Source organism: Bacillus rossius, chromosome 8 (genome assembly GCF_032445375.1).
Source record: "Bacillus rossius redtenbacheri isolate Brsri chromosome 8, Brsri_v3, whole genome shotgun sequence".
NCBI lineage: Eukaryota > Metazoa > Arthropoda > Insecta > Phasmatodea > Bacillidae > Bacillus > Bacillus rossius.
The window spans coordinates 32,006,748-32,029,564 of NC_086336.1; the positions used below are offsets into that span (position 1 = coordinate 32,006,748).

Consider the following 22,817-nt stretch of genomic DNA (forward strand, 5'->3'; position numbering starts at 1 on the left):
GATTTTAATGAAAAAAATTACAAAATTCACCAAAAAATAACATATTAGAATTCTGATTGATTAGATCGATTCCCGTCCATGGTTCGAAACCGGTAAGAGCAAAAAATTAAAAAAAACGACAGATCCTTCCTCCACAGAAGCCACCTACAGACTAACCTACCACCATCAATAACAAGGTATATATCGTCAGCTAGTATGACGTCATGTCCGCCATCTTGTATTCGTCCACTGAAGACCACCATCTTGATTTCGTCTGCTAGAGTGTGCTGGCGACACTCTAGTATAATTTTCTATTCACCATACCTTATACCTCGACTGTTGGCATTGAAATTTGACCATGACCTTGATATTTGACCATCAACTTGACCTTGAAAATTGACCTTGACCTTTGAAAATTGACTTTGACCTTTGAAAATTGACTTTGACCTTGAAATTTGACCATGACCTTGATATTTGACTTTGAACTTGAAATTTGACTTTGTCCTTGACGACCATCATGGATCCAACATTTTATTTTCATTACATGCTACCAGCAGCTACCACATGCTAGAGGTCATTGCCACCATCTTGTTTTCATCTGCTGGATGACTCCATCTTGTGTGTACTCGTGTTATAGAGTACATTATCATCATACTTGTTTTATTGTTACCCGCTAGAGTGAAGTAATCATTTATTATTACTAAACTTCCCGCCATCTTGTAATTTGGGTGCCATCTTGGTAATTTGTAATTATTTAGCTAGAAATTCGGGAAAAAATCCAAAATTCGTCAAAATAAAATCACTCATTAAAGGAATGATTGATTATATCGATTCCTGTTCTTGGTTCGATCCTTCGGCGAAGCAAAAAATAATAATTTTATGTAAAAAAATAATAATTTTAATAGGCCCAAAATCAAATACTGCCATAATCCTATAAGCCATTACGACTGTCATCTTAGATATTTGTATTTATTGACTTATAAATTCGGGAAAAATTCCAAAATTTACCTAAAAAATAATTCATTAATTTACATATTGAATCAATGGATTGAAGTCGTCTGTTTGCTTCTTGACCAGTGATAAGTGTAACTTAATGTTAAATAAATTTTATATTTTGGTTTCCATTACCTTTCGCGGAGTTTATCAATTATTCACTCTACGAAAAACAACTCAAGACAATATACGACAATGTTCGACGAATTAAATACGTTGCCGATAAGCCTAACATGAAAGTCTAGGTTTTGATACTTAAAATAACCTCTAAACCGTTCATGCACAAAGCCATCTATACATATAGAACAACCGTCTTCGGACCGCGAGGCCGGCTCATAAACAATGTCAGACGTATAGACCAGTTATTTCCGAACCTCACGACCTTATTCATCGTCAGCTATTTATATTCAATTAAACCATCGTAACATGTTTTTAGGCTTACAAGAGGACCAAGAACCCCAACCAAAAAGGTAGTACATTTTAGAAGCACCATCAACAAAATGGCAGCACATTAGGAAGCTCCATCAACAAAAAGGAAGCACATTTTGGACGCACCGTTAATCAAAAGGAAGTACATTCTACAAAACGAAAGCTCATTTAAGGAAAAAGGAGGTACATTCTCACGTACATTATACGGTAGGATGCGATCGTCAATGTTAAGTTAGGATATAATGTCTCCATCAGTCTATGAATTCATCAGTTTTTAGTTCCATAAGTCATTGGCTCCAATAGTCATTGGCTCCATCAATCATTGACTCCGACAGTCTTTTGGCTACAAAAATCATTGGTTCCAACAGTAATTGGCTCTAACTGCCTTTTGCTTCAACAGCTCCAATGATATTTGGCTAGAATGCTAAGAGTCTAAGAGACAATGAAGCTACAAGGCTACGAGTCAACAAGGATCTAGCTGGTTACGACTTATACATGGTTGCGTAACTACATGGCTAAAAGGCTGCGTGGCTACGAAACAACATGTCTATGAAGCTACAAGGATACAATTCTACTCGGCTCCAAAGCTTCAATTCTAGGAGTCTTCAAGACTCCTCCAAATGCTTTCGAGTCTACAAAGCTCCAACTACTCCAGCAGCATTATGTTATAAGATTACAAGACTACTTGTTATCGTAGCTACAAGTATACGAGGCTACTTGGCTACGTAGCTACAAGTTTACGAGGCTCCAAGTCATCATGACAACGTGACTACGAACCATGAGGTTACGACACTACGTGACTACGAGTCTTCAAGTTTACGAAACTGCGAGGCTACAGAGCTACGAAGCTTCCAGAACACAAGTTTACGAGACTGCGAGGATGCAGGACTACAAGTCTACATGAGTACATGACTACGAAGCTACAAGTCTACATGGCTCCAATTGCGACATCTGTCTTAGGCTGAATTTTTTCTTTGGCTCTAAATGCTCCAGTAGCATTATGTTATAACATTACAAGGCTACTTGGTTACGTAGGTACAAGTCTACTAGGCTCCAATTGCCGTATCTGTCTTTGACAGAATTTTCTCTTTTGCTCCAACTGCTCCAACAGCATATTCTTATAAGATTACAAGACTACTTGGTTACATAGCTACAAGTCTACGAGGCTCCAATGCATCATGACTACGTGACTACGAGTCATGTGGTTACGAGACTATGCGATTGCAAGTCTACATGGTTAAGTAATCGTGAGGCTTCAAGATTACGACGCTTCCCGAACACAAGGTTTCGTTATTACGAGGCTACAGGACTACAAAGCTTCCCGAACACGTGGTTACGTGATTTCAAGGCTACTTGGTTACGTAGCTACTAGTCTACGAGATTCCAAGGCATCATGATTACGGAGCTTCCAGAACACAAGGTTACGAGACTGCGAAGCTACAGAGCTACGAAGCTTCCAGGACATGAGGCTACGTGGATACGAGAATACATGACTCTACTGACTACAATAGCACTATTCAGTGGTGAGAGTTAATTTATCTCATGCAAAATAACCTGTTTAGAGTATTGTCGTTTATTATCAACAGATGAAACCACATGTTGCTTACAGGTAAATATTATTTAGTTCTTTCATGTCGGATGCGGAATGCTCAATAACGATCGTTAAAGAAGGATGGCTTCTAGACACCAAGTAGAAGGAAATTCGTCTTGCATGTTAGTGCTTCACAGATGTCTCATGATATATTTTTGACTAAGTAATGGTTGACTATTTTTTTTAATTCCACCTGGTAAAAAAAATTGCAAGTGCTGAATTAGTAGCATAAATTCTCGAATTAAATGTAACTCGAAATAAAATGTCATAGCTCATTAGATAAAAAATCCTTCATGCAGAGAGCTGATTCTCAGAATAGACAGAAGCACTTGAAGAAACCTCAGGAATAATCAGGAGCACACGGAGAAAACCATCATCATATTGACTAGAATAATCAGGATTCAAACGTATTGACAAGAATAATCACGAGCACACGGAGAAAACCATCACACTTTTCTTTGATATCATAAAATAACAGAACAATATATTTAATAAATAAAATAAAAATAAATTAATAAAAAATTTAAAATAAAAAAAAATTAGAAAAAATACATAAAATTCTGGCATGTACAAAAACTTTTCAACAATGAGAAGTCCACAAGCTAGCTGAATCTGTTAGAATCAAGCTAGGAGACTTCTATAATATAAAACAGGTTAAGGCAGCCTATTTAACTAATTGTTCGTGATTATATTTAAACAAATTATTTAAATAAAATTTGCAAAAACTGTAAATAATATTTGAAAATTAAAAACTATGCAATTTTTCATTAACGTTTTCTTATGACGTTATCACGTTAAATATACGTCCGTAAACCGACTTTACAGACAACCCCTTTTATAAATAGAAATAAATGATTTCAGTAATAAATAGTAAAATAATAGGTACTTACATATTAAAATTAAAATATTTATAAAAATAAATATTACTAACTTATTTTAACTACAATATTTTAGAGTTATCAATTATAAATCCTCGGTAGTATAGTGGTCAGTATCCCCGCCTGTCACGCGGGAGACCGGGGTTCGATTCCCCGCCGGGGAGGTACCATTTTTTGAATAGTTGCAAACATACAGTATTTTATGTACATTTATTTCTAAAAATGTTACTAGAGTTTATAGAAGCTTCAAAAACATTTCCAGAAGGAATAGGTACTTCTAAATCTATGTACGCCTGTAAGCCGAGCCGAAAGGGATGATATATTTTTTATTTACTCTAATTTCTCTGATGTTTTCCTTAGAAACTTTTTCCTCGATTATAAATGCTTTGAATGCCAATAATTTGAAATTGTATGAAGTAGTATACGAATGGGGCTCCAACACCAGGGTCCAGAGTGAGGAGATGAGTGTACATGGTTTTTTGTGTGGTGCCGACCGCCATCTTGGATTATGACATCAAAGCGGCCTCCTTTGATAAGTGTGTCCTTGACCTTTGACCTAGACCCTGGCCTTTAACCTCGGCCTCGACCCCGGCGACCATATTGGACCCGCCATCTTGGTTCCACCATCTATAAATCGAGCGCCCCATCACTCTTAATGAAATTTTCTTCATGGCCGCCATTTTGATTTTTTTCTGTTCCATTTGAGGCTGCCATCTTGGATGCCGTCGACTTAGTTTCTGTTGTTCGTTACTAGAGAGTGCCAGCATCGCTCTTGATTTTTTTTCTGTTCCACTGGAGGCCGCCATATTGGATACCGTCGACTTTGTTTCTGTTGTTTGTTCCTAGAGAGTGCCAGCGTAGCTCTGTCTCATCACATAAGGTCGATGTTCCATTACCTACCATAGCTATTATGGTCCTAATCGACATGTTAAATTTAATTCTTTAATGCAAAATACATTTGGAAGCGTTTTGATTCGAACCATCGCAACTCTGTCTCTAGGTTTGAAAACATACGCCTTTAACCGCACAACCATCAAGACATTTACCAGACTGAGAATTAAATAAGGTTTATATAAAAAATAACATGCATATTCGACTTGTAATTTTTTATAATTTGAAGTAATAATAACATCCCCTGTTCGAGACAGAACCACGATCTAGTATTAAGACGTAACTGTTGCAATTATCGTTACGGTCGCCATCTTGAAAATCCGTAATTTTTATTCTAGGAATTCCAAATAAAATTCCAAAAAAAAAAAAAATATTAAAAAAATTGTCTACTTCAAATGTTTAGTTACTTAATTGTTTTCGGTCCTCGGTTCGATTTCCGGCGGGAGTAAACCAGTAATTTATTATATATTTAAAAAATTCTCAATAAAAAGTAATAAAAACATCTTACACCACACGCGACGTTCTGAATTATGTCACTACTTGTATCAAATATCGTGAAAAGCGCCATCTTGAAAATCTTTATTTATTACCCGATTTTAATGAAAAAAATTACAAAATTCACCAAAAAATAACATATTAGAATTCTGATTGATTAGATCGATTCCCGTCCATGGTTCGAAACCGGTAAGAGCAAAAAATTAAAAAAAACGACAGATCCTTCCTCCACAGAAGCCACCTACAGACTAACCTACCACCATCAATAACAAGGTATATATCGTCAGCTAGTATGACGTCATGTCCGCCATCTTGTATTCGTCCACTGAAGACCACCATCTTGATTTCGTCTGCTAGAGTGTGCTGGCGACACTCTAGTATAATTTTCTATTCACCATACCTTATACCTCGACTGTTGGCATTGAAATTTGACCATGACCTTGATATTTGACCATCAACTTGACCTTGAAAATTGACCTTGACCTTTGAAAATTGACTTTGACCTTTGAAAATTGACTTTGACCTTGAAATTTGACCATGACCTTGATATTTGACTTTGAACTTGAAATTTGACTTTGTCCTTGACGACCATCATGGATCCAACATTTTATTTTCATTACATGCTACCAGCAGCTACCACATGCTAGAGGTCATTGCCACCATCTTGTTTTCATCTGCTGGATGACTCCATCTTGTGTGTACTCGTGTTATAGAGTACATTATCATCATACTTGTTTTATTGTTACCCGCTAGAGTGAAGTAATCATTTATTATTACTAAACTTCCCGCCATCTTGTAATTTGGGTGCCATCTTGGTAATTTGTAATTATTTAGCTAGAAATTCGGGAAAAAATCCAAAATTCGTCAAAATAAAATCACTCATTAAAGGAATGATTGATTATATCGATTCCTGTTCTTGGTTCGATCCTTCGGCGAAGCAAAAAATAATAATTTTATGTAAAAAAATAATAATTTTAATAGGCCCAAAATCAAATACTGCCATAATCCTATAAGCCATTACGACTGTCATCTTAGATATTTGTATTTATTGACTTATAAATTCGGGAAAAATTCCAAAATTTACCTAAAAAATAATTCATTAATTTACATATTGAATCAATGGATTGAAGTCGTCTGTTTGCTTCTTGACCAGTGATAAGTGTAACTTAATGTTAAATAAATTTTATATTTTGGTTTCCATTACCTTTCGCGGAGTTTATCAATTATTCACTCTACGAAAAACAACTCAAGACAATATACGACAATGTTCGACGAATTAAATACGTTGCCGATAAGCCTAACATGAAAGTCTAGGTTTTGATACTTAAAATAACCTCTAAACCGTTCATGCACAAAGCCATCTATACATATAGAACAACCGTCTTCGGACCGCGAGGCCGGCTCATAAACAATGTCAGACGTATAGACCAGTTATTTCCGAACCTCACGACCTTATTCATCGTCAGCTATTTATATTCAATTAAACCATCGTAACATGTTTTTAGGCTTACAAGAGGACCAAGAACCCCAACCAAAAAGGTAGTACATTTTAGAAGCACCATCAACAAAATGGCAGCACATTAGGAAGCTCCATCAACAAAAAGGAAGCACATTTTGGACGCACCGTTAATCAAAAGGAAGTACATTCTACAAAACGAAAGCTCATTTAAGGAAAAAGGAGGTACATTCTCACGTACATTATACGGTAGGATGCGATCGTCAATGTTAAGTTAGGATATAATGTCTCCATCAGTCTATGAATTCATCAGTTTTTAGTTCCATAAGTCATTGGCTCCAATAGTCATTGGCTCCATCAATCATTGACTCCGACAGTCTTTTGGCTACAAAAATCATTGGTTCCAACAGTAATTGGCTCTAACTGCCTTTTGCTTCAACAGCTCCAATGATATTTGGCTAGAATGCTAAGAGTCTAAGAGACAATGAAGCTACAAGGCTACGAGTCAACAAGGATCTAGCTGGTTACGACTTATACATGGTTGCGTAACTACATGGCTAAAAGGCTGCGTGGCTACGAAACAACATGTCTATGAAGCTACAAGGATACAATTCTACTCGGCTCCAAAGCTTCAATTCTAGGAGTCTTCAAGACTCCTCCAAATGCTTTCGAGTCTACAAAGCTCCAACTACTCCAGCAGCATTATGTTATAAGATTACAAGACTACTTGTTATCGTAGCTACAAGTATACGAGGCTACTTGGCTACGTAGCTACAAGTTTACGAGGCTCCAAGTCATCATGACAACGTGACTACGAACCATGAGGTTACGACACTACGTGACTACGAGTCTTCAAGTTTACGAAACTGCGAGGCTACAGAGCTACGAAGCTTCCAGAACACAAGTTTACGAGACTGCGAGGATGCAGGACTACAAGTCTACATGAGTACATGACTACGAAGCTACAAGTCTACATGGCTCCAATTGCGACATCTGTCTTAGGCTGAATTTTTTCTTTGGCTCTAAATGCTCCAGTAGCATTATGTTATAACATTACAAGGCTACTTGGTTACGTAGGTACAAGTCTACTAGGCTCCAATTGCCGTATCTGTCTTTGACAGAATTTTCTCTTTTGCTCCAACTGCTCCAACAGCATATTCTTATAAGATTACAAGACTACTTGGTTACATAGCTACAAGTCTACGAGGCTCCAATGCATCATGACTACGTGACTACGAGTCATGTGGTTACGAGACTATGCGATTGCAAGTCTACATGGTTAAGTAATCGTGAGGCTTCAAGATTACGACGCTTCCCGAACACAAAGTTTCGTTATTACGAGGCTACAGGACTACAAAGCTTCCCGAACACGTGGTTACGTGATTTCAAGGCTACTTGGTTACGTAGCTACTAGTCTACGAGATTCCAAGGCATCATGATTACGGAGCTTCCAGAACACAAGGTTACGAGACTGCGAAGCTACAGAGCTACGAAGCTTCCAGGACATGAGGCTACGTGGATACGAGAATACATGACTCTACTGACTACAATAGCACTATTCAGTGGTGAGAGTTAATTTATCTCATGCAAAATAACCTGTTTAGAGTATTGTCGTTTATTATCAACAGATGAAACCACATGTTGCTTACAGGTAAATATTATTTAGTTCTTTCATGTCGGATGCGGAATGCTCAATAACGATCGTTAAAGAAGGATGGCTTCTAGACACCAAGTAGAAGGAAATTCGTCTTGCATGTTAGTGCTTCACAGATGTCTCATGATATATTTTTGACTAAGTAATGGTTGACTATTTTTTTTAATTCCACCTGGTAAAAAAAATTGCAAGTGCTGAATTAGTAGCATAAATTCTCGAATTAAATGTAACTCGAAATAAAATGTCATAGCTCATTAGATAAAAAATCCTTCATGCAGAGAGCTGATTCTCAGAATAGACAGAAGCACTTGAAGAAACCTCAGGAATAATCAGGAGCACACGGAGAAAACCATCATCATATTGACTAGAATAATCAGGATTCAAACGTATTGACAAGAATAATCACGAGCACACGGAGAAAACCATCACACTTTTCTTTGATATCATAAAATAACAGAACAATATATTTAATAAATAAAATAAAAATAAATTAATAAAAAATTTAAAATAAAAAAAAATTAGAAAAAATACATAAAATTCTGGCATGTACAAAAACTTTTCAACAATGAGAAGTCCACAAGCTAGCTGAATCTGTTAGAATCAAGCTAGGAGACTTCTATAATATAAAACAGGTTAAGGCAGCCTATTTAACTAATTGTTCGTGATTATATTTAAACAAATTATTTAAATAAAATTTGCAAAAACTGTAAATAATATTTGAAAATTAAAAACTATGCAATTTTTCATTAACGTTTTCTTATGACGTTATCACGTTAAATATACGTCCGTAAACCGACTTTACAGACAACCCCTTTTATAAATAGAAATAAATGATTTCAGTAATAAATAGTAAAATAATAGGTACTTACATATTAAAATTAAAATATTTATAAAAATAAATATTACTAACTTATTTTAACTACAATATTTTAGAGTCATAAAGCATAAATCCTCGGTAGTATAGTGGTCAGTATCCCCGCCTGTCACGCGGGAGACCGGGGTTCGATTCCCCGCCGGGGAGGTAAATTTTTTTGAATAGTTGCAAACATACAGTATTTTATGTACATTTATTTCTTAAAATGTTCCTGGAGTTTATAGAAGCTTCTAAAACATTTACAGAAGGCCTGTAAGCTCAGCCGAAAGGGATAATAATTTTTTTTATTTATATCTAATTTCTTTGATGTTTTCCTTAGAAACTTTTTGTAGATTATAAATACTTTGAATGCCAATAATTTGAAAATGTATGATGTAGTATACGAATGGGGCTCCAACACCAGGGTCCAGAGTGAGGAGATGAGTGTACATGGTTTTTTGTGTGGTGCCGACTGCCATCTTGGATTATGACATCACGGCGGCTATCTTTGATAAGTATGACCTTTGACCTTGGCCTTTGACCTCGGCCTTGACCCCGGCGTCCATATTGGACCCGCCATCTTAGTTCCAATATCTTTAAATCGAGCGCCCCACTCTTTCTTAATGAAATTGTCTTCATGGCTGCCATTTTGATTTTTTCTGTTCCATTTGAGGCTGCCATCTTGGATGCCGTCGACTTAGTTTCTGTTGTTCGTTACTAGAGAGTGCCAGCGTCGCACTTGATTTTTTTTCTGTTCCACTGGAGGCCGCCATATTGGATACCGTCGACATTGTTTCTGCTGTTTGTTCCTAGAGAGTGCCAGCGTAGCTCTGTCTCATCACATAAGATCGATTTTCCATTACCTACCATAGCTATTATGGTCCTAATCGACATGTTAAATTTATTTTTTTAATTCAAATACATTTGGAAGCGTTTTGATTTGAACCATCGCAACTCTAATCTCTAGGTTGGAAAACATACGCCTTTAACCGCGCGACCATCGAGACATTTACCAGACTGAGAATTAAATAATGTATATATAAAATTAACATGCATATTCGACTTGTAATTTTTTATAATTTGAAGTAATAATATCATCTTCTGTTCGAGACAGTACCACAATCTTGTATTAAGAAGTAACTGTTGCAATTATCGTTACGGTCGCAATCTTGAAAATCTGTAATTTTTATTCTAGGAATTCCGAATAAAATTCCAAAAAAATATTTAAAAAATTGCCTACTTCAAATATTTAGTTTCTTAGTTGTTTTCGGTCCTCGGTTCCATTTCCGGCGAGAGTAAACCAGTAATCAATACTTATATTATAAATGCGAAAGTAACTCTGTCTGTCTGTCTGTATGTCTGTTTGTTTGTTACCTTTTCCCGGCTGAACGGCTGGACGGATCGAAATGAAATGTGGCAACGTATAACCAAAATCGAATTCCCACCCAATTTTGATGGAGGGGGGGGGGGGGGGAGTGCAAAACCCCAAAATTACGAAAACTTTAAAAAATTTCCTTAATTTAAGTTTATTTTTTTTTATTATTTGGAGTTTTTCCGAGCCATTCGGGGTCCTCAAACTACCCTCCCCCCACAATGAGTTAAAGACCCAATCCTAATAAAAAAATTTTCCAAAATTTCGAAAACCTATTCTCTTTCGATTTGGAGTGTTTACGAGCCATTCGGGGTCCTCAACATAACTTCCTCCCCCCTTCTCAGGGGCCAAAGCCCCAAAATTTAGAAAATTTCAAAAATCATTCTCTTTCGATTTTTAGTGTTTCCCTGCCATTCAGGGTCCTCAAAATCACCCCTCTCCCTCTGGGGACAAAGCCCCAAAATTTCGACAATTTCAGGAATTTTAAGTGTCTATTCTTTCTTTATGGAGTGTTCCAAACCATTCGAGGTCCTGAACATCCACTTTCCGCAAAAGTGAAAGCCCCAAAATTTCGAATAATAAGAATATATATAATTGATTGTTGGCATGTATGACGTCGATAAACTCTTACACCGTTTGACCGATCGCCATGAAAGTTGGCACATCGAAGTGTTTTTATCATGAAAAATGTTTTTATGCTATCCATATTTTTGTAACTCGCCACTAGATGGCGCTGTAGCGCATCAACTTCTAAACCTTTCAACCGATCGCCATGGGTAAACAGAAAATCATAAGTCACAGATACACAAACAGTAATTATGTGTCATTTCTTAATGTCCAATACACTGGACATATCGCTATCCATTTTGCTGTAACTCGCGGACAGTATTTCACCCGGTGTTCAGCCCGGGCTAAGCCGGGTACTGCAGCTAGTTTAATAAATATTTAAAAAATTCTCAATAAAAAGTAATAAAAACATCTTACACCACACGCGACGTTCTGAATTATTTCACTACTTGTATCTAATATCATGAAAGGCGCCATCTTGGAAATCTTTATTTATTACCCGATTTTAATGAAAAAAAATTTCAAAATTAACCAAAAAAATAACTTATTAGAATTCTGATTGATTAGATCGATTCCCGTCCATGGTTCGAAACCGGTAAGAGCAAAAAATTAAAAAAAACGACAGATCCTTCCTCCACAGAAGCCACCTACAGACTAACCTACCACCATCAATAACAAGGTATATATCGTCAGCTAGTATGACGTCATGTCCGCCATCTTGTCTTCGTCCACTGAAGACCACCATCTTGATTTCGTCTGCTAGAGTGTGCTGGCGACACGCTAGTATAATTTTCTATTCACCATACCTTATACCTCGACTGTTGGCATTGAAATTTGACCATGACCTTGATATTTGACCATCAACTTGACCTTGAAAATTGACCTTGACCTTTGAAAATTGACTTTGACCTTTGAAAATTGACTTTGACCTTGAAATTTGACTTTGAACTTGAAATTTGACTTTGTCCTTGACGACCATAATGGATCCAACATTTTATGTTCAGTACATGCTACCAGCAGCTACCACATGCTAGAGGTCATTGCCACCATCTTGTTTTCATCTGCTGGATGACTCTATCTTGTGTGTACTCGTGTTAAAGAGTACATTATCATCATACTTGTTTTATTGTTACCCGCTAGAGTGAAGTAATCATTTATTATTACTAAACTTCCCGCCATCTTGTAATTTGGGTGCCATCTTGGTAATTTGTAATTATTTAGCTAGAAATTCGGGAAAAAATCCAAAATTCGTCAAAAAAAATCACTCATTAAAGGAATGATTGATTATATCGATTCCTGTTCTTGGTTCGATCCTTCGGCGAAGCAAAAAATAATAATTTTATGTAAAAAAAATAATAATTTTAATAGGCCCAAAATCAAATACTGCCATAATCCTATAAGACATTACGACTGTCATCTTAGATATTTGTATTTATTGACTTATAAATTCGGGAAAAATTCCAAAATTTACCGAAAAAATAACTCATTAATTTACATATTGAATCAATGGATTGCTGTCGTCGGTTTGCTTCTTGATCAGTGACAAGTTTAACTAAATATTAAATAAATTTTATATTTTGGTTTCCATTACCTTTCGCGTAGTTTATCAATCATTCACTCTACGAAAAACAACTCAAGACAATATACGACAATGTTCGACGAATTAAATACGTTGCTGATAAGCCTAACATGAAAGTCTAGTTTTTGATACTTAGAGTAACCTCTAAACCGTTCATGTACAAAGCTATCCATACATATAGACCAATCGTCTTCGGACCGCGAGGCCGGCTCATAAACAATGTCAGACGTATAGACCAGTTATTTCCGAACCTCACGACCTTCTTCATCGTCAGCTATTTATATTCAATTAAACCATCGTAACATGTTTTTAGGCTTACAAGAGGACCAAGAACCCCATAAAAAAGGTAGTACATTTGTACATTTTGGAAGCACCATCAACAAAAAGGCAGCACATTTTGAATCACCATCAACTAAAATGCAGCACATTTGGAAGCACCATCAACAAAAAGGCAGCACATTAGGAAGCTCCATCAACAAAAAGGAAGCACATTTTGGACGCACCGTTAATCAAAAGGAAGCACATACTACAAAACGAAAGCTCATTTAACGAAAAGGAGGTACATTCTCACGTACATTTAACTCGGTAGGATGCGATCGTCAATGTTAAGTTAGGATATAATGTCTCCATCAGTCTATGAATTCATCAGTTTTTAGTTCCATAAGTCATTGGCTCCAATAGTCATTGGCTCCATCAATCATTGACTCCGACAGTCTTTTGGCTCCAAAAATCATTGGCTCCAACAGTCATTGGCTCTAACTGCCTTTTGCTTCAACAGTTCCAATGATATTTGGCTAGAATGCTAAGTGTCTAAGAGACAATGAAGCTACAAGGTTACGAGTTAACAAGGATCTAGCTGGTTACGACTTATACATGGTTGCGAGACTACATGGCTAAAAGGCTGCGTGGCTACGAAACAACATGTCTATGAAGCTACAATGATACAAGTCTACTCGGCTCCAAAGCTTCAATTCTAGGAGTCTTCAAGACTCTTCCAAATGCTTTCGAGTCTACAAAGCTCCAACTACTCCAGCAGCATTATGTTATAAGATTACAAGACTACTTGTTATCGTAGCTACAAGTATACGTGTCTACTTGACTACGTAGCTACAAGTCTACGAGGCTCCAAGTCATCATGACAACACGACTACGAGCCATGAGGTTACGAGACTACGTGACTACGAGTCTTTAAGTTTACGAAACTGCGAGGCTACAGAGCTACGAAGCTTCTATAACACAAGTTTACGAGACTGCGAGGATGCAGGACTACAAGTCTACATGTGTACATGACTACGAAGCTACAAGTCTACATGGCTCCAATTGCGACATCTGTCTTCGGCTGAATTTCTTCTTTGGCTCTAAATGCTCCAGGTATCTGCTCCCGTCCTCAGGCAGAGACGCACATGGTACGGAAACACAGGTGCGACTGAGAAATATGCATACCGGGTCCATACCGGGCATTGATGTTATCTTTAAAAGATTTGTGCAATGGGAGTGCATGACTTGATGTAAGTTTTTGGACATACGCCATTGCTAAGAACTTTTTCTGTTGAAGAAAAACTAATAAATAAAATAAATAAAAATACACAAGAAAGACAAAAAAACACACAAAATTAAGCACCTGTGTTTCCGTACCATGTGCGTCTCTGCCTGAGGATGGGAGCAGATAGCAGTTCCCGAAACGTCGCTTGTTTCTTTTTTGGTAAAACTATTCTATTTATTTTTTTTTTGTCTTTTCGTTTTGTCGTGTTTTTGTCTCGTTTCAACTGTTGTGCTGAATTATTTCGGTTTAAATATTTTTGTGTTGTCATCATTTGTGTGTTGTTTTTTTGTTCACTTAGTACTTTTTTCTTTGTTTTTTCTTTGTTTGTTGACCATATTTCTGTTTCGGAATATTTTGTGGTGTTTATATTCTTGTTGACAACAGCAATTGTTTGCTTAATTTTGTATGTTTTTTTGTTTTTCTTGTGTATTTTTATTTATTTTATTTATTAGTTTTTCTTCAACAGAAAAAGTTCTTAGCAATGGCGTATGTCCAAAAACTTACATCAAGTCATGCACTCCCATTGCACAAATCTTTTAAAGATAAATTTCCAATGCATGGAATACCTTCCAACCAGGACTTGTACAATGTTAGGCATATAGACCAAGCGTCTCCGGACCATGAGGTATTTTTCGACGATACTCACGAACATTTTAAACAGTTCAAGTTCAATATCAGGCGTATAGACCAGGCATCTCCGAACCACGAGGCCAATCATGACCTGAGTACAAGCTTGAATACATACATTTAACGAAACGACACACATTCAACTAAAGAAAATTACGTACAGTACACGCAATGAATATGAAACGAACATGCAATACACGCACACTTGACATGCAACGAATATGCAGTGCACACACCGCACATGTAATGAACATGCAATGCACACATCGATCACATGATGAACATGCAATGTACACACCGAACATGCAATGGACACGCAATAGATGCAATAAACACACAATGAACACACCGAACATGCAATGCACACACCAAAAATGTAAAAAAATAAAATTAAAATATTATTCAAAACGAAAACTGTAGATAACCATTTAAGGTTTTACAATAAAACAGAACGGATTTAACCGTTTACATGGTACGTTAATCATCAATTCTTGTTTAATTCTCCTCCCTTTAACAATGGTTTGACTTATAAAAATTGTTTCAGACATAAGTTTTATATAAAAAATATAAAATTAAAACATAATTTGTACGAATTAGATGTTATGCCTAGGAATGAAGCTATGATTTTTTTTTGTCTTCAACCCTTATTTTTTCAACCCCTTGCAGTTTTTCGAAAACCTTTCCATTTTTCTCCCTTTGATTGGATATTGCTCATTAACGAACTCGACCGAGATTTTCTACAGATAGAATTATAGAATTTATGTATCTTTTGGAAGTGATTTGTGAAAAATTGCGAAAGATATCGAGTCCACAAAATTTATATATATATATATATATATATATATATATATATATATATATATATATATATATATATATATATATACACGTTTTAGTTGACTAGGGTTTTGGGGGTCTATGGACCATGAAACGAAAAAATATATAAACGAATTCCAAAATTCTCACTATGGTAATGGCTACAATAAGGTAGTATTTCTTTTAAATCTACCTAATAATTACCAACGTCACCAAAATACTCATTGACTATTTATAAGTGAGTCACAAAATCTGTATTTATCCACGCTATTTTAAAATATGTCACTTAATTAGAAATATGTTCTGTTTTTATTCATAAGAAATAAGTATCATAAAAATATTACCTAGTTATGCCAATATCTTTTGTTTTAAGGAATGCCAATACAGATTTCTGACATTCCTCATCATCAAAAATATTGAAGTCGATATATTTAAACAGAACTGTTTTAAAATTAAAATCCAATATCTGTATCGCAAAGATGTAACAGTTGCAAGGTTCCATTTTCCGTGTAAGCACATAGGCTGAATTTGTAATATAGTTACTTCTGCGCATGTACCTTATGTAAACCGGCAAATCACTTCTCACGGCCGTCTAAAGCGTTCATAATTTACGCCAACTTTTTTTTTTGACGAACTAACATAACGGACAATTTAAACGTGTCCATAGTGTCTTGTCAGTGTTTACGACTCACAGTCGTAGTGATTATAATTGGATATTTATCCAAGTTTTGCGACAAGCTGTACGCTACGGGACCCAAGTGGCTTAGGGTATCAATTACTGCTTCCGTGTGGTCGTCATTTGCCGATGCAGCCGTAACCCAAATATCCTTTAACACAAAGGATGCATTAAATGAGGAAGAAGTCGGGGAAGGATGATCGAATTATTTCGACGCTAATACAACCTGGTGTATCTAAAGGAAAATACTTTTCCATTTGTTATTTGTTTGTGTTTACTGCTTTTTTCACACTATAGTTTCAATATATTTAAATAATTATACGTCGAGCTTAATTGTTTTATAGTAAAAGATAAACATAAAATGTTGTACACAGCATTGTGCTGGCTAAAAAACAGACTATGCTCACATTTTCACCAAAAGATAGGCCCTAAAACACCTCAAAAGCCACAAGAATGAGTGAAAGGACTTGAACGACTCGTCCTTTCACGAAAGGCCGCTTAGGACTTCTGAAAAGATCATTGCAGCTATTCTAAAGGTCAACTAAAAAAATACTTTTTAAAGTATCCATTAGGCTAGGGGATCATTTAGAAAATATATACGAGTAGTTTTGAAGAGTTTTGTGGGAGATAATGTGTATAGCCTAGTAACTAAAGCTTAAGGTTGGTCGGGTTTTGTAAGCTGTATTAATGACGTACTGTGTATTAACTACGTATTAATAGGGACGACAATAAACGTACCAGGCATAATTTGTTTTGCATCCGTGTACATTATACGCAAAATTTTTAATCAAATTATCCCGTGTTCTGGACAGTTTTTAATTATTGGTTAATTTCACATACTGAAATTAAAGAAATATAATAGTGTTCAAGTGTCGATAGCTTGAAAATTATATTTAAAAATAAATATACATATATAGACCTAATTTTGTTTCATTTTTAAATTATAGTATTGAAAAATAATTTGTCAGAATACTGAAAGTAAACATATTTTTACTTTTGCATTACTTAAATCCTTAACATATTCAAGGCCCAATAGCAAGCAAATGATAAGACTAATTTTATATAATATTAGTTAGTTAGGATATATAAACCGTACCGTTTCAGTCACTTGTTAGATATTGTATAATTAATTACATTTTATATATTCACCTTAAATTACACACTTATTGTAGCTTTAAAAAATGTTGTCGGTCTATCGTGCGTCCCCTTGCCCGAACATCCTCCTCCTTGCAAACACTCTATATATCCGCCCCTGGGTGTTTAATACGTATTACTTAAGTAGCTGACCGAACCTAACCAACATTTCACTTCAGTTACATTCAGCTTTATTCCCCAGAAGCCGCTAATCCGAAATGTTACCCATATTCCAAAAAAGCCAACGTGATAGAGCAATGATGGCCAACTTCATTATTTTCAAGGGCCAGAAATGTATTTTTGAACTAATCCGAGGGCCAGACACATATGAATAAAAGTATTAAATTTTACACAAATTTTTAATTTTTTATTCTATATGATAACGGATAAAATAATGTAACACGTAATGAAAAAAAAAAACTAAAACTTTTCTTCTAAAAAAATATTTTCAAAAATTAAAATATAAGAATAATTAAAATGAATTACAAAGAAAATATGAATCTATTTTAAATATGCCTGTAAGATATTACGGCTTTACAACTATTCTACAAATAAAAAGACGGTGAAGGGGCCCACCTAGTCAGGGGCATATTTGTGTTGGTGAGGCAGGATGGTAAGTGCGAAGCTCGCTGGTGCTTCTAGCGCTGTATCTCCTCTGGACTGAAGCGCCGTCTCTTCGTCGTGCACAGGACAACTAGGATATTTGAGTGGTAACTATACCATAAGATTGCAGATAAAGGTGTATTGCAAGTCCCTTGGGTGCTTTCAAGAAACTTACCGGGCGTTTCATGTATAAAAGAAAATATTCTGAAAACACGCGTTTTAGCCACTTCCAACTCTTAAAAACGAAATATGGAAACAGAACTACTCATCCGCACCTCAGCGCATTCTTGAATGCTTTTATTGAACAGATATCACTCGGCGTGGATTATTCCGTAGCTCTGAACTCCATGCGTGTGTGCCTGAGTTATAAAATATTTTAGATATCTTTAAGTGTCGCTAAAATCAAGGTCATACATTAAATGGCCAGTACATATGCACGAATTTGGACTCTTTGAAGGCCTAAACTAATAAGCCAACTTGTAGAGGAGATACAGAAGAATGGTGGTCCGCTCAAGTATGTACAACATCGAGCTTGAGTGCGACTATGAAAACCCGGTGGATACATATGTTAAGACATGACGAATGTTCCCCTCTACGCAGTTCACGAAGTGGAAGATGCCATTATCTGAGTCCATCTCTGAGATATGTAAAGAGCAGGAGGACTACACTAGGAAAGGGGTCCGGATGGACTTTGTCTACCACGCACAACAGTTTACAGGCTGGCGTGATCAGGGGCGTAGCCAGAAGGAGGTTTTAGAGGTTCAACACACCCCCCCCCCCAACCCCCGTAGCACAAATCTTTAATTAAATTTCTTATTCATCACTCAAACAAATTTCATATTAAAATTAATAAAAAATTTACCATTACAATATTTAAATTTAAGTACCGAAAAATGCTAAAATAGCATTATATTACACCTTAAAATCCGAATTTTCCCGGGGGAGGACCCCAGGATCACCCGCTTTATTACGGGGGGGGGGGGGCATGATTCTTAACACCCCCCATATACACACATCCTGGCTACGCCACTGGGCGTGATGAACTTCCTTGGTCGCGGGCCGGGTGTCAGGAGGCAGAGGGGGGCGGAGGGGAGAAGGGGCTCACCGGAGACGAGCGCGCAGCAGCCGACGGCGAGGACGGACAGCACCAGCGAGGCGGCGGACATGTCTCCTGGCGGCGGCGGGCGCTGCTATTGGCGGCGGCGGCGGCGGCGGCGGACCTGCGCTTCGCGGATGCTGCGATTGTCCGCGGCTTCCGGCGCGACCCCCGCTCCCCCCCCCCCCTGCAGCGCGCATGCGCGGCCGACCGTCCCACACGTCCCTCGTCCAGGACAAACACTGGCCTCGCCAGGAAAAAATTAAACATTACAGAATAAAATTACAAAATTTCCGCAGGTGAATTCAACCTTCGAAATCTTCAACAGACTCGACGCAAAACTTGGCGCCATGCTTCCCTTGTGAGATTTCTGTCCTCGTGAACATCCGAGATCTAGACAGTTCAATGTGTCGACATCATGGCCCCCACATTCGATTACGGACCCTGGATCCAGGATCGGAGACAGCCCCCCCCCCCCCTCCAAATTTTACAGTTACGCGCTATATTATAATTGCATGGTTATTTCTTACCTACACTTTTTTTAGAATGTGATTTAACATGGAAATACAAGGTATAATTTTGGTTACTATTTTATGAGCCCAAACTAAGCTTTGTTTGTAAAATTATTTTACTTTAAAATAACCACAGAAAGTATTTATATTTATTTCAAACACTAAGATAAAAATGAAAATAGTTACAGAAAAATATAATTAGCTGCATTGTGTAAAATCTTCTAAAATTTCATTGGATAAAAAAATATTCAATTTTTTTTAGTTTGTAAAATATTATAATGTTTAAACTTTCAAAAATAAACAAGGCTGGCCCCGGGCCTGGAGGGGACCCAGGGGTCCACCCAGCTCACCCTTGTGGGGGGCATGGTCGATATCACTATCAAATTCTATCAACGCATCAGTATAAACATTATTCCAAAAACTAAATGCTGACGCTCATTTCAGTAACGTCATGCTAGCGACGCGATGTAAGTAAAAAAAAAAAACCTTCATATTGGAAAGTCTGCCGTGCCCGCGAATTTTGCTCCTTTGAGGTTACACATGTGGAGTACGAGATTGCTTAGGTCCGTTCTACAATGACACGGACATGGATTACGTAAATGGAGACGGATCTCACGGAACAGAGTTTCTACAAAGACACGCAGACGCAACGGTCCCATAGATTAGCTCGGCAATGCTGAGCTCTCCCGTTTACATTACAGAAGCAAAGTACTTGGCTGCATTGGCGGATACACCATTCCCCTCCTTCCCCACTGAAACCTGAATATATTTCAGATTTTTTTCAAATTCCTTATCATAGCTTACAACACTTACTAAAGTATTATTTTCTGCAGTGCTATAGATAATAGGACGTTTTAGAACCACAAATAAAATTTACTGAATATATCAATTGTTCATTTACTTAAATTGTGTTAGAAAATTCAATTTGGCCCTCCCCTGGTCATCATTTTGGATCCGACCTTACCTGGCTGCGGTGGTATCCATGTTTGTTTCTGTTCTACTTACGTTTAAAATTGTTTCAAGTGCGATACTATCTGGAGATCTATCATTACTTAGTCGTTTACTTTGTTATATAGTAAATTCTGCCCGTGCTATGATCTGAAAGCATAATACTTTTCTATTTTAATTAATTTTTTTTTCCTTGGCCTTCCAATTGGTTGCCTTTTGTTTCGTTTCCGTGCACTGTGGAAGCAGCAGACGCTACAGTGAAATGTTCTGGGAGAACCCTCTCTGTTTCCGAGCCATCGTGGAAAAGGCCTTAGAAAAAACTATTATACTCTCGTCACGCCCGTCATGCCCGACTGGAGTTTTAGTAAATACATTTTTTTTTTCAAATAATTTTTAAAAATTAAAAAAATTCGTAAATTCCCTATTACAAGGGAAAACATTTACCGATTTAAAGTGTTATTACCATATTTTTTCGATGTAAAAATCCTGATGCTTAATTTTTCAACTAAGTTTTATTTTATTCAATGAGGCTTAATTTTCCTTAAGGTGGCTTGGGTTCCTTAAAACGGAATAGGTTTAAGCCTCTGAGCCCATCACCTTGACCCGAAACTTGATCTTTGACTTTGAGACAGACATGAAACAAACTGGACACTTGAGGAATGTACGTCCAAATGTATGTCCTAGATGACGAATGTGTGTCCAAATGTGTGTCTGTGAATCCAGCATAGGATCGGATCATGAGCCGTACAGAGTCTTCGCAGAGTCGTAGAATGCTAGTCGCAGAACTTGGGAAAAAAAATCCGGAGTCTTACAATTACGACGAATAGCCATACAACGCAGACGAGGATTGAAACAACGTAGAAACACACCATTTCAGTTTTTATTCATTTATCGGATAGTACGTAAAATGTTTGCGTTTCATAGTCTGCAATGATTATTGGTTCTAATTGTAATTGACCTGTGTTCCTGTAGACTTAGTAGGTACTTAAAAAAAAAAAAAAAAAGGCCTAGAAACGTACGGGCCATGGCATACGTCAAGAAGACATATTAACAGTGAACAGAGGCGGAACACAGGTACAGTACAAAGAATTTAGGTTTTAACACTCCAAAAGGTTGGTGGGTGTTAAGGTGGATCGTAATCTATAAAAATATAAATAAAACAATTAAATCTGGTTACTTCTAGATTATTTTAATGGTTAACTTATTTTATTTTGAACAAGCCAGATTTTTCATAATAGGTATGGTAGTTAATACTTTTGGTCACCACTTTAATGACTTACAAACTAGTGACAATATATATTTTTATCAAAATCCACAGGTTCAGTAAACTCAAAGTTTAGTACATTAAATTATATTAGAATTGAATTTTAACACGCGCAGGCCGGCCGCGGATACTTTGATAATTACTTTACAGATTACATTTATTTTAAAGCAAGTTGCACAAACAAGGTTTCAGAGTAATAAAATCAAAAATAAACAATTTTTCATTATTTGGATTGACAAGTACCTTTGATTACTATATTTTATACCTTTTTCTTTAATTGGTAGTTGAATAGTTCGCAAATTGTTCGTAGAGAATTTAAAACTTTAAGATTTCTTACATTGTGTCTTCCAAATATAGACTTAGCTGCATGCGAAGTGCTGACATCCGAACGGCGTGACGGGGCGGATAGCGGACTAAAGTTGACAGCACGATGCGTGGAATTTAGATGGCCGAAATCAGGAACTCAGTGCGGGTAGATGTGGTTGTCTACCCATCACTGGGGATGGAAAACCCCACTGTGAAAACAAAAGTTCGCACAGTGTTATTAAGTGGTTATGGCCAGCGGGAAAGTTCTCGGCCACAAAGGGCTCAAGAAAACAGGAAATCAAAAGGGCACTAAAATCTCTACTCACCAAGTTGTGGGGTAGGTCGGTGGTACTATCTATCCATGATGGTAGCGTCCACTAGCGCGGTTGCACGCACTTAATTCGCCAGAAAAACACTAACACTAATATGATGTTTAAACTTAAAGTTGTAAGGGGATTTTCCCCTGGTCGTCGCGACTACATCCTATATTCTTTGATGTCCGACTTCTCAGTAGGAGAGACGCGGTCGCGGTAGAAGTAGCGCGGCAGATGTAGG

At 36.9% G+C, this 22,817-nt stretch overlaps 1 protein-coding gene and 2 non-coding genes across 3 annotated transcripts in view; 2 read left to right on the top strand and 1 right to left on the bottom strand.

Annotated features, from left to right (window-relative positions):
- Positions 1-19,333, bottom strand: part of LOC134534707 (phenoloxidase-activating factor 3-like) — a 115,295-nt gene extending 95,962 nt beyond the window's left edge. The window contains exon 1 of the mRNA XM_063373184.1: positions 19,242-19,333. Coding sequence (XP_063229254.1) covers positions 19,242-19,302 — 61 coding nt within the window. The 5' untranslated portion in view covers positions 19,303-19,333. The remainder of the gene's footprint in view (positions 1-19,241) is intronic.
- Trnad-guc (transfer RNA aspartic acid (anticodon GUC)) lies at positions 3,963-4,034 on the top strand. Its single transcript has one exon. It is a non-coding gene; the product is annotated as a tRNA-Asp (tRNA).
- Trnad-guc (transfer RNA aspartic acid (anticodon GUC)) lies at positions 9,316-9,387 on the top strand. The gene has a single exon. It is a non-coding gene; the product is annotated as a tRNA-Asp (tRNA).
- Positions 19,334-22,817: the final 3,484 nt, after the last annotated feature.